General features: G+C 39.2%; 1 protein-coding gene across 1 annotated transcript; it reads right to left on the bottom strand.

Annotated features, from left to right (window-relative positions):
- Positions 1 to 1,503: 1,503 nt before the first annotated feature.
- On the bottom strand, positions 1,504 to 10,096 carry LOC311305325 (uncharacterized protein). Its single transcript, XM_084432963.1, has 3 exons — positions 10,030 to 10,096; positions 7,732 to 7,821; positions 1,504 to 4,243 (listed from the first exon to the last, which is right to left on the bottom strand). Exons 1-3 carry the CDS (start codon positions 10,054 to 10,056, stop codon positions 2,249 to 2,251), a joined length of 2,112 nt encoding a protein of 703 aa, XP_084289089.1. The 5' UTR covers positions 10,057 to 10,096; the 3' UTR covers positions 1,504 to 2,248.
- Between the last annotated feature and the right edge of the window lie 2,279 nt (positions 10,097 to 12,375).

The raw sequence follows: 12,375 nt of genomic DNA, 5'->3' as shown, positions 1-12,375 counted from the left end.
TTAGAGGGGTTCCGGGTGTTTGTATGGGGTATAACAATATGCCCTGCTTAACTTAAAGGGGCTATATGCAGCTTTTTCCCCAAAATAAACGTAACGATAGCCCTTTTATTTGACCATTTATGACTCAAACATCTCCTGATGAGCATACTGACACCTTGTCCGCTCACAGTGGGTGCACCTATAAGCCTGTATCCTATTTTTCCTATTTTCTGTCGGGTCGGATTTTTCGCGCGCTGTCTGCGGATGTGACGTCAAGCGCGTTCATGTTAAACGTTTCAGATCACTCTGCCACCACCGCTAGTCAGCAAACAAACTTAGTTTCTCAAACAATATATGTATTTGACTGTTCTTACCTCTGTAAACATAATGTTGACTTCTTTGCAGCAGATGACTTGTGAAGTGTGCACGTAGGAGAGCGAGCATAAAGGAAGAGCAGTTCCGTTTTTTGGCCACAGGTGTCAGTCGCGAGTTTAAATTTCAGAAAATCCCATATAGCCCCTTTAACAATGAATCAGTTAACGGAGTCTTGTCTAAGTCTATGTCTATGCAACTATGTTACATCATTGAAAAAGCAACCACACAAATGCAAAAATAAAATCTTGTTTTGAAATTTATTTATCTTATTTGAACAGTAAGCCTAATTTAGGCTAACATGAATGTCAGCGATTATACAACAGGCACTCAGAACTGGAGTTAACAGATGTATTTATAACATTTCTGCTATTCAAATATAATAAAGAGCTGGGTGCTAATCCCTCTTCTGAAGTAACATTACAGACACATTTTTTTCATAGTTTTCAATAACATAGATTAACAAATACAGTATATATGAAATGTGGGAAAAAAACTACACATATTTCCCAGTATAGTTATCCACTCCCCTTCAGGCTGGTAAATGTGAGCAGAAAATTACCTCCTGCACGTGAGAACACACATTGAACCCACCCCCCAATCTCCATTTTTTTTTATCTGCACCTGCAATCCCAATTTGGTTCTATTCCCTCCTAAAGTCCTGTTAATTTCTTAACCCTGGGTTACATTAATATCTCACAATACACTCGTTAAACAGACTAGAACAGTCTACTGAAAAATTAGCAATAAACAAAGAACACCTTCTTTCTATATAAACAAAAGGCAAAAAATAACCCTTCACAATTATAAGTGAGCGCATTAGATTTTACTATCAGTCAGGTCATGGAGTGCAAGTATTTTCAGTAAATGTAATGACTAATTTCACGAAATTACAAATAATTAAAGTAAAACAAAATATGCAAATCTCGACCTATGTACCATAGGGTAGCTTATTTGAGCTTATCAAGGATACTTATTTCTTTTAAAACATGTGGAACTTCTACACTGAAAAAAAAAGATAGTTGAATTTACTAAAAAAATGTATGGTAAGTGGTTCCACACAATTGATTTTAACTACATTTAAACAAATGCATTAAGCTGAACTTATTACATTTTAGTTCAACTTAATGCATTTGTTTAAATGTAGCTAAAATCAATTGTGTGGAACCACTTACCATAACATTTAATTCAACAAATCATTTTTTCAGTGTATTGCACAAATGCTGAAAAACAATGTGGTTGAAGTACAACCCCTTATCTTAAGAGGAAAGCAATACCACTTTTAAGACATCTGTTTTAAGTAAAACTACTTAAATATACTACAAATATATTGAATTAAAACATTGACTTTCTGGTAGTTGTTTGTTTTATGCTTATTGAACATTAGAATTGGCTTTCTGTGTATCTGCAAATTATCTACTTTATGCTATCATAACTCAGAATTTATCTTTTTTTGTTTGGACTATTGCATATCCCATGCAGTTTCTAGTTACAATGGGATGAATTTGTCCTACCAATTTCTAAGGAAACAATACATGCTTATGTAATGCCTTTTGTACTTTAAACAGCAAATCAATTTTCAAATCACTTGTGTATATACACTATGTGTACAATAAAGATGTGAACATGTTAAATTCTTCTGTAAACATGCACACAGTCACAATCAAATATTCTGTGAATGCAAATTCACTGCATGTAAAAAAAAAAAACCTGCTAGCTTTAACTGAATCAGGGTGCACATTTTAAAGATAATCCAATGTCAAAGAGAGCTTGTGTGTAAATTAATCAGAACAAAAAGTTAAATGTTGAAATCATGCCTTTTGCAACTTAAACATTATCTTTTATATGTTCTTTCCAGAAATTGTGGGTGCTACCTATTGGCACTCACCCTTCTGGCCTAGATGATATCCATTACCCATACTGAGCTTGTGAGTATAGTATTGAAATCACTACGGAGGTCTGGATAATTGTTGTATCCCACAGGTAGCTTTAAAAGGCAGCCACATGTGTGTGATTGTGGTCTTCGCTCAAAGTCTGAGGTTTCAATGAACTCTATCTTAATTGGTTTTTCCATCAAATTTGAACCAGTGCAGAAGCGGAGGAAAAGCTGAAGGGTTCTCAGATCAACTTCACCTACATATCTCTTCAGGTAGCGGGCAACTGCTTTTTCGGCTGCAGTCATCACATCTGGAAACTGCAGGAGGTCCTTTACAGCTTTCCCAGTTGGGGTCTTCTGCTCTATGACATGATGCAGAGCATCTGGTGGCAACACACTTGCTAAGTGCACCACAATAGGACGCCAACACTCGATTACATACATTGGTGCCTGTATGAGAGATTTGTGTCCCATCTGTGAGAGCAGTGGGATCAGATTGTCCTTTGTAGGAACCTGCTGGCACTCGTGTGGCTCAAGAGCATCAAATAGTGAATCACTGTCAACAGAGTCAAAGTCCTCCAAAGCCTTTTGAAGGACCTCTCTCTCCTGTTCAGACACGTACTGCAAGAAGGTGTCCTTTAAGCTGCTGAAGGTTGTGGAGTACAGTACCTCTTCAAGGAATGGTGTCGCCAGTTTCACTGGAAAATAGCGGGCAATCTTCCATCCTACTACTAAGATTCTAGCAATGGCCTGCCACTCTTCACACTGATAATCATGCCTAATAAAGGGTACTTTTACATCCCCGCCCATGGTGCACCTTTCATAAAAGTCTGTCCAAAACTCTGTGAAGCAGTCCCGGGTCACACCACTTCCCTCTCCTTCTTCAAGTTTTCCATTAGGTAGGCGCATCTTAATAAACACATCGGCGCTTAAAATATCTGGGTTTGTGAAGGCTTTGATTAGGTCAGTGAGACAATGCCCCCGCCTAATAATCAGTGTAACCGGAGCACGTTCACCAAGTGTCTGGTCATTCCATGGCTCTGCAACAAGGCCGCCAAATCCCTGCGGTGGCTGTTCATTTGAAGGAGCTGGTTGATGTTCACCTGGGCTCTGTAGTGGCTGGTCAGGCCAAGGAGCTAGTTGATGTTCACCTGGGCTCTGTAGTGGCTGGTCAGGCCAAGGAGCTGGTTGATGTTCACCTGGGCTCTGCAGTGGCTGGTCAATCAAAGGAACAGATTGAGGTTCAACCAATCTCTGTGGTAGCTGGTCATTCCATGGCACAGTGTCATCCAACTGCACATCTTCATTTGCCACAGCCCCAATTATAATCTCGTGGTCCATCTCTTGGTGAACTATGTCATCCATATCTTGTACCTCAGTTGAAGCATGTGGCTCATGTCCTGTGAGATCAACAGTTGGGGTTGAAGTTAAATACATCTCTGCTTCCTCTTCCTCAGAGGACAACTCCACATTTACTCTTTTGGAACAAAGATACAGTCTAAGAATTTTTACTTTGCTTTCTTCATACAAGTTATCCACAGTGCTCCAACTGTTGACATGTACCTGAGACGATTCAATTTCAGTAGAATAATCGGAGAGCCATTTATTTTTTTTCGAAAAACCATTTGGGAAAAACAGGTCTTCAGCTAGTTTTTTTATTTCTACTACGGTTTTATCCTTGTCGATTGTCAGGTGTCTCGTTCCTCCCCCATTGATTGCCTTTACTTGTTTGTACCGTTCGTCTTTTTCATTAAAGTCCATCCATCCAAGCTCAACCCGTCTATCTTTTTTTTTGGCATTTGCATTTCCTGCCAATGGCTTTTTTTTCACAGGTACAGGTGCTTCTCCAGACAGTCTCTGACGTAGCCTTGTCATTATAGACTCTTTCCTGCTCTTTGTGTCAAGTGATGCATTGGCTTTCCGACAGAAGGCCACAGTAGCTATTCTATCTCCAGCTTTAGGGATGTACTTTGCCAGGTCTCCATCATTCATTACAGGGATTATAGATGCATCAATCTAGAAAAACAAAAAATTGGGAGCATGTTTAGATTGACCTATAAATAGTAAAACGTTTTTTATAATTTTACATTTTTTAACAATGTTTTATTTGTTATTATATGATCAAAGTTTGTAATTAATAATTAATGAAATCACTATGTATTACTTTATGGAACATTCAGGTTCTGTAGTCTTAGGCTTTTGGTTCTGCTTGAGGTTTATGTAACTTAAAAGGATGTTTTTCCTTGCCTCTGTGGCCTAGTGCTTGCTCTTGGTGGGAATTGTTGGGTTTCTGTAAATATCACAGAGTACGGTCTAGACCTGCTCTTTTATGAAAAGCGCTGATATAACTGTTGTTGTGATTTGGCCCTATATAAATAAAATGTAATTGAATTTAACGTTACATTTTTTGCCAGATTTCTTGTTTTCTGGTAAAATCTTTCTGAATTCTGTATTTTCAATTTAAGCACCTTTTAGTCATCAGAAAGTGTGAAATCGTGGTGATGAATAAAATTTAAATAATTCAATAAGAAAGTTTTACAAATTGTATCATGAAAACAACTCAAATGCATGTGCAATTATTTATGGGTACAGTTCTCAAATGTAGGCTACTACAACAGTAGGATGTTAAAACAGGTTATTATAATACTATTTGATATTAGAATGAATGCATTGTTGCAATACATGTCTTGTGAATTGTCCCATTTCAAATAGGTTATTGCTTGACAGCCTCCATATGCTGCTGAACACAGGTCTGCGATGCTACTCTCAGGTGGGCAGCGCGCATCCTTCTATAGAGCTGGTAAGTCCCGCCCATACGTAAAACCCCAAGTGGACCTCTAGGTTGAAAAATCGACAATGCAAGTGAATGGGAGAAAATAATTATTTTTCTGGTCCCGTTTGAATTGTGCCATGAATGTGCCATATGTTGTCTCTGTGAATTTTTTATATAATTTTTCATGTTACGAGTTTGACAGTATATTGTCTGATTCTTCGGCTAGCAGTTGTGGAAAAGACATAACGAGAAAGACTACATGTCGCCTATGTGACGTCACCCCATAACACATTTTCCCTCCACTTGTCAAATCACGGTGCTAATGCTGCGATCATCTATGGAGACAGATCGAGATGCCTGTGTGTTTTGTACCCAAATGTCACCATTCAAACCAAATTGGCTGTTCTTTCTTCAGATTCCCGTCTGATGTAAAAACAAGTTGTAGTACACAAAGTGCTCTCACACAAAGTCTAACCGTATCAAACTTCTACCTGCTAAATTGTAGCATTCTTCACATGAAAATTTATATTAAAAATTCACAGACAACATATGTTCACATTCATGGCAAAATTCAAACAGAAAATAATTATTTTCTCACATTCATTTGCATTAACGATTTTTCAACCTAGAGGTCCAGTGGGGTTAGCGGAAGGGACGGGACTTACCAGCTCTATACAAGCTTGACAAAGCATGTTTTTTTTTTTTTTTTTAAAGCATAACCAGACTCCTCCCACACAGCCACGAAATCTACAATGAACTGGGCTAGCCTCTTGCATCTGCCGATGTGGTTTCACTTCAAGTTAGCTCTAACTAGTGCACCGTCTTCAATATGGCAATGTGTGTCTATAGCCACTTTCCGACCAAGTAGTTCTAGGAACTTAGTTCTAGGAACTGTCCACTTCTAAACAGTTCTAAGAACTACTCTCCCCTAAACTCGGTTTTGCTGTTTGCGTTCGCACTGGCCAAGTGGCCACAGGAACTGGTAGGAGGGGTAAGGGAGTGACGCAAGCACGGTGACTTTTATTTTGACGGCGCGACGGACCTTTATTTTGGCGGCGCTGAGAACGCCAGAGCAAACAATGCTCGCATTCTCTGTGTTTATTAGTTAGAGATCTGTCTAACAGTACTGTTTAATATGTTATTATATAGAATTGATATAGAAAGTAGACAGTATATGAAAAAAGGTTATTAGCCTATGCCGTGTGGTTGATGTCCAGTGTTGCTAGCTGGACAGATAAACATAATCATGTTTGCCTTGGTCCCCTCAAAGTTGCGTTGGATTTTCTCTTCAGCATTTAAGGTTTAGAGACCCATCTATCACTGTTTTCCATGTTTGTATAGTTAGTTTATGGAGTAAATATATAGGCTATAATCTGTGTGTTTACATTCTAGCTGTTTTAAAAATGGCGGGTGCTGGTGTTCCGCGTGCGTTCGGTCAATCAGCGTACACTAACGTCACGAGTAGCTCCTATAGAGAGCCTAAGTCCCTCCCCTTCCGGTCGACCACCATGGGACCTTATTTCGGAAAAATATTGTATGGTAGTCAATGGCGAGAGACAACAAATATTTTGATTTCGTTTGAATTGTACCCTGATTTACACATCTGATGTTTGTCAATTTAAAAGATACATTTTAAAGTCAAGAAAGTCGCAGCTTGATGTAAAACTGCTGAGGTATAAGACTGTGAAAATACGTAATTACAAAGACTACAAACCCAGAAGGCGCACATGCGACGTCATACCTTTTCTCTCAATGAATGAAGCTAACTTTACTGAAGCTAACGTCTGTCATTTTTTCTATAGTCTTACATTATAATCGTAACGTTACGCTGTCATGCCTGAGTGTTTTGAGCCAGACTGCACACATACGAGCAACGGATCTTGTGACGTACATAGTGCGAGACGAGAGATGTAGTTCATCGAGTGATTTTCACATAAAACTAAACGTTACTCTTCTGTTTTATGACAAACTGCGACTTTCTTGACTTTCATAATTACCTTTTAAATTGACAAACATCATATGTGTAGTTCAGGGCACAGTTCAGACGGAATAAAAAAGATAAGTTATCTCTCGCCATTGACTTCCATACATATTTTTTCCGAAATAAGGTCCCATGAGCCGGAAGCGGAGGGGCGGGACTTAGGCTCTCTATAGTGCTGGTTTAGACCCTACTCTGAAGTAGGACCTAAATTAGTTCCTACAAATGGAGTTCCTAGAACTAAAATCGTTCCTAGTTCCTGCGGTGCGAACACGCCGACATCCGGGTACTTTAGCCAATAGTTCTAGGAACTGTGAAAAGGTTCCTCCGGTCGGAAAGTGGCTTAAGTCTTTTGCCCAATAGCATTATGTTGCAGACATGCAGCCAGTTGTATGGCCACTGGCTGAGGTGATCTCCTGGACATGGATGATGTTCACCATGGGTTCTGCAGTGGGCACGTATCTAGGGTAACTTTGAGCTAACCACTAAGATAACCTGCGCAGAGCAGTTTAGAGATGTAGCGTAAATTGCCATAGCTGCATACCTCGGGTAAAACGAAACCAATGCACCTTTCGTAGTGCGGGTTAATCGGGAAGTTACACCGGACATCACAAAGTTACTCCTGAAATTACTTGGATAAGCCAGTTACCTCGCTTCGTAGTACAAGCCCTAAGTTTAATAATACCAAAGTTCTCCTTTAAGAATAATAACAAAGAAATGAGGCAGATTCATATGTAAAGTGGCTTAGATTACCTTTTCATTTTCCAGCTTCTGGATAAATTCCTCATCAATTTCCCGCTGAATTAAAAATCCTCTCAGCTCAGCATCCATTCTTTTTCTATCCTGTATAAATGGGATTAAACATTGTATAAATTCAAAACTTGCATTACTTTTGCGATTTACAAACCGTGGATTGTATAGTATCTTGCAAAGCAAGATTACTCTTGTTGATCTCAGTATTGAGAAAACTCATAAAAAGGGAGAATGGATATTTGAAGTTGCTGGCCTCTACTACTCATCAGGACAAAAATGCACTAGTGAATGAAAATAGTATGGATATGCACACAATTATGAAAGACATCTTAGTAGGTAAATGAGGAGAGACCGTAATACATTATAGGCGATGACATTGTGTCATATTTGTAGGAAATGCGTTATTCAAATACGATGAATAGGCTACTCTAATATTAACTGAATATACACAGCTGCTCATGATTAAGAGCATGGTTGGTATTTATACAAGCCCTCCAGCAGCTTCCCCTCCACTTTAGGCACACCTTATAATTTTGTGTTTATAGCATATAGTTTTAGTGTTTAATGTATGGTGACATATGCTTTAAGTAGTGTGTTCTTAATATGGTCTCAGTATCATATAGGCTAAACAGTCTTTGAGTTTATTGAAAAGCGCTATATAAATTAAATGTAGTTATTATTATTATTATTATTATTATATGATTACTTGATACACAGACATAACTGATATTTCACTGCATCCACTAGGCCTATGCTGCGTTCACACCAAACGCGAATAGCGCGTCAAATTCGCGCCTGCCGCGTCTAGTTATACGCTTGACCACTTTGTGTTAATTCGCGCGTCAAGAGCGAAATTGACGCGCGTAAAATCAAAAGTTTGAAATGAAATTTACGCGCGTCACGCGCGTCAGAGGCGAAATCCGGAGGCGAAAGTTTCGAAACCTGTTGGCGGCCATCTTTTTTAGATGTTTATCGAGCATTAGCAGTAGCATTAATCGAGAGAGTCACCGCTCGTATATGCTCTGGAGAGCAGAAACAGCTGCGTAGGGGACATCGTCGCTGTACTCGGGTCCACCAGACCCTCCGGAGGGTTTCAGGAGTTTCACAATTTGCTCCAGGAGGTAGGTTTGGTGGACCTAACGGTGAGGACGCTGACGAGGACAGCGTAGGCCGTATAAGCCTCGGCCTCGAGTGGTCGCTGCATGACGAGCCCGCGCTGTACAGCCCGGCGCGAGGTTCACCCTCGCCCGCACCTAATCTGTCATTTATTTTTGTTTTGATAATAAATGGAGCCAGCCTCCAAAAGTGAAACCTGTCCTGTGATTTTTTTTAAAAAGTTTTTATACACTAAATTGTGTTTGTCGTCTTTACATTAGATTAATAAAGTTTCATATAATCTAGAATAGATATGGAATAAATAGCATTCAATAAAAAATGAGTATCTCTCATATTGAAATCGAGTTTTTATGTGAAAGATTTGCTTTGTTGTGCATTTTAGTCATATTACAAAATAATTTATTGAGGCCAAACATAAAATAACATTATAAACTGTCAGTTCACCACGTGACAGCAGCAAGCAGGCTCCTGATTGGTTAACGCGGCGCGAATTGACGCAGAAGTTCAGATTTTTCAACTCGGGCGGCAGACGCGAATTCGCGTCAAACGCGTGAATGCACAAATAGCACTAATAAAATCATTCGCGCATAACGCACTTGACGCGCGAATGAGGCGTATTCGCGTCTACCGCGCCGCGCTAAACGCCTCATTCGCGCCGCAGGAATTTTTTACGCGCGAAACGCGTCTTTGCATTGACTTAACATTGAAATCACTCGCGCCTGACGCGCTATTCGCGTTTGGTGTGAACGCACCATTAGTCAATGGCCAAAAACTAGTGACACCATCAGTTAACGTAACTAAATAGAACACCACCACATGAACTGCCGGGCTTTTTTTTTCTTTCACGAGATGAAACGATCGAATCTTGCGTCCCAACGCACGTTGTCGGTTACGAATCCCCAGGACACCCAAACTTACGTCAAACGGATCATGCCAAAATCGGGCTAAACTCGTGTAATCTGAACCAGGCATAACGTTACAAATTTTACCGGACTTTACCGAGGCTAAAGAACCGTTAGCCTAATGGTAGCCGTTAACATTGAATTAGCCTGCTTAATGTTAAATATGCTAATCACTAATGCTTCCAGCTCGAACACTTAACTTAGCTAGTCTTGCAGTTATCTTAAATCAGTAATTTGCCATCTAACTAAATGTTCACCGTGCTAATTAAAACACTCTTACCTCTGTAAAGCCGTCACAATGATTCATATCATTTCAGATCATCTGCTGTTCTTCTACAGCTCCTTGCCGTCAAGCGGGAAGGAAGTCGACCGGAAGTTGTCGACCGGAAGTTGAAGCCCGCCGCGTGCCACCATCTTGTAGCAGAACTTCACCTGCTGTTAGCATCCCATTGACTCCCATTCATTTTGGCGTCACTTTGACAGCGAATAACTTTACATCTGAGGCGTTTGAAGACTCCATTTGTCCATTATTTATTTCTAAATAAACACGACAATGTATAAAATGCTCCATTACCTTGCAGCTTATGTTATGGCCCCGTAGAAGCAGTTTTTGTAAAAGTAGGCTAACGATTGCGTCATAACCAAGCGACTTTCTGTCGCACAGTAGCGAGATTACCGTATGGACAGGAAGAGAATCTCGCGGGTAATCGGGGGGATGTGGAGGCAAAATGACAATATAATTAATCAGAATACTTAGCAAAAGTTGCTCCTGCTCCTAGCTCATGGACACCTCCTACTCACACTCTCCGTCTCTGCAAGATTCGGGAGGGAATGATTCAGATTTCTCTTGGCACAGCTACTAGAAGACAGACGGGTTGCTCACGTGGTCCGTGTAACGCTTTGCTCGGTTTGAGTCTGCGCGTCAGGAAAGGAAGTGCCAAGAAATCGCTAAAAATGGGCTTCACTTGTCTCAATTGAGTTCCAATGGGAAATACACATATGGAAATATAGCCAGAGGTACCGTGACCTAAGTCTAGAACGCCCTCTGCTGACGTTTTTTCGTAGGCTACACGGACACATGCTTTTCTTACATTAAAAACTACCAAAATGTGAAACACTTCAATAATTAATGAACCATACACATAAGCACGAGTAAAACAATACATTTGGAGTTTGTAAAATACACACTGATGTCTGTGGAAGCAGCAATAACAATCTATTCAAATATAATTTGCCGCCATGTGTTATTCATATCAGACAAACAGTGCAAGACAAGGAACTATAAAGTTTACTCTATTCTTCTCAGTTCACCGGCCACTTTCTTGCATTTATTTCGGGAGAAAGTGATGAATTCATGTGCTGTAAATCCGACTGACGGGACAACATTGCAGCGCCCATCTCATGTTATAGATCAAGATTATTTATAAAGGTTTTTAAACGACCAAACACACTCACACGTATTTGAGAATCGGAATATCAGATAGGCTAGTTGATGACAAGGTAAGCAAGTTTGTGAATATTTTGACACATCTGTCATACAGTATTATTGTGGCTGCGGTGTATTGCGTGACGCGTCGCCATGGAAACATTAAAGGAAACGTTCGCCTTGAAAAAAATCACTTTCTTGTGGCCACGAGTTACTATCTTGAGGCCACGAGTTACTATCTTGAGGCCACGAGATAGTATCTTGAGGCCACGAGTTACTATCTTGAGGCCACGAGTTACTATCTTGAGGCCACGAGATACTATCTTGAGGCCACGAGTTACTATCTTGAGGCCACGAGATAGTATCTTGAGGCCACGAGTTACTATCTTGAGGCCACGAGTTACTATCTTGAGGCCACGAGATAGTATCTTGAGGCCACGAGATAGTATCTTGAGGCCACGAGATAGTTATAATTTTTTTTTTTTTTTTTGACAAAGTGGGACTATATTTTTTTTTTTTTTTTTTTTTTTTTTTTTTTTTGACAAAGTGGGACTATAATTTTTTTTTTTTTTTTTTTTTTTTTTTTTGACAAAGTGGGACTATAATTTTTTTTTTGCCAAAGTGGGACTAGGGGGGCTCCGTACTTAGGTGTTGCCGACTTTATACTTTATTTTTTTTAGAGGTAAAACCAAATTTATAATTGACTGTACTTTTTGAATTATTTCCTGTTGAATCGATAATTATTTTATATCTGGGATTTTTTTCTAAACTAATAATAATATTTGAAAAAATATTTTAACCCCCCCAAAAAATGTCAGTGCATTGTGACAATGTATTGTGTCAATGTATGTATGTTCTGAAGTTGTTTATTTGTTTTAATTTAGTAACGTTTTTAAAACGTTCCACTAACAAGTAAGAATAACGTTTTGATACTAACGTTTTTAGAACGTTTATCAATGACATGTTGGCACAACGTTACTTTGGTAACTTTGAGAGAACTTTTATCTAAGTTAATCAGCATTGTGATAAAAGTGTCTAATTCATACAACAAGCAAAATGCACTCAACTTAAATGAATACTGCTATTTTCCTGAACATAATTATTTTATATTCTGGGATTTTTTATTCTGACCATAAAAAATATTTAAATGAAATAGTTAAATAATGTCAGTGCATTGTGTCATTAGTTGTGTCACTGGAT

This window comes from Rutilus rutilus (genome assembly GCF_951802725.1).
Source record: "Rutilus rutilus genome assembly, chromosome: 15".
In the NCBI taxonomy this organism is placed as follows: domain Eukaryota; kingdom Metazoa; phylum Chordata; class Actinopteri; order Cypriniformes; family Leuciscidae; genus Rutilus; species Rutilus rutilus.
This window is presented reverse-complemented; position numbering and strand designations above follow the sequence as displayed.

What these genes read in the sequence shown, in the direction of transcription:
- LOC311305325 (XM_084432963.1), bottom strand. Translation starts at nt 10,056, where the DNA reads ATGAATCATTGTGACGGCTTTACAGAG. An exon ending in ATTGTGACGGCTTTACAGAG is followed by an intron (nt 7,822 to 10,029) that starts GTAAGAGTGTTT and finishes CCATTTATACAG; the next exon opens with GATAGAAAAAGAATGGATGC. An exon ending in AGAAGCTGGAAAATGAAAAG is followed by an intron (nt 4,244 to 7,731) that starts GTAATCTAAGCC and finishes TTGTTTTTCTAG; the next exon opens with ATTGATGCATCTATAATCCC.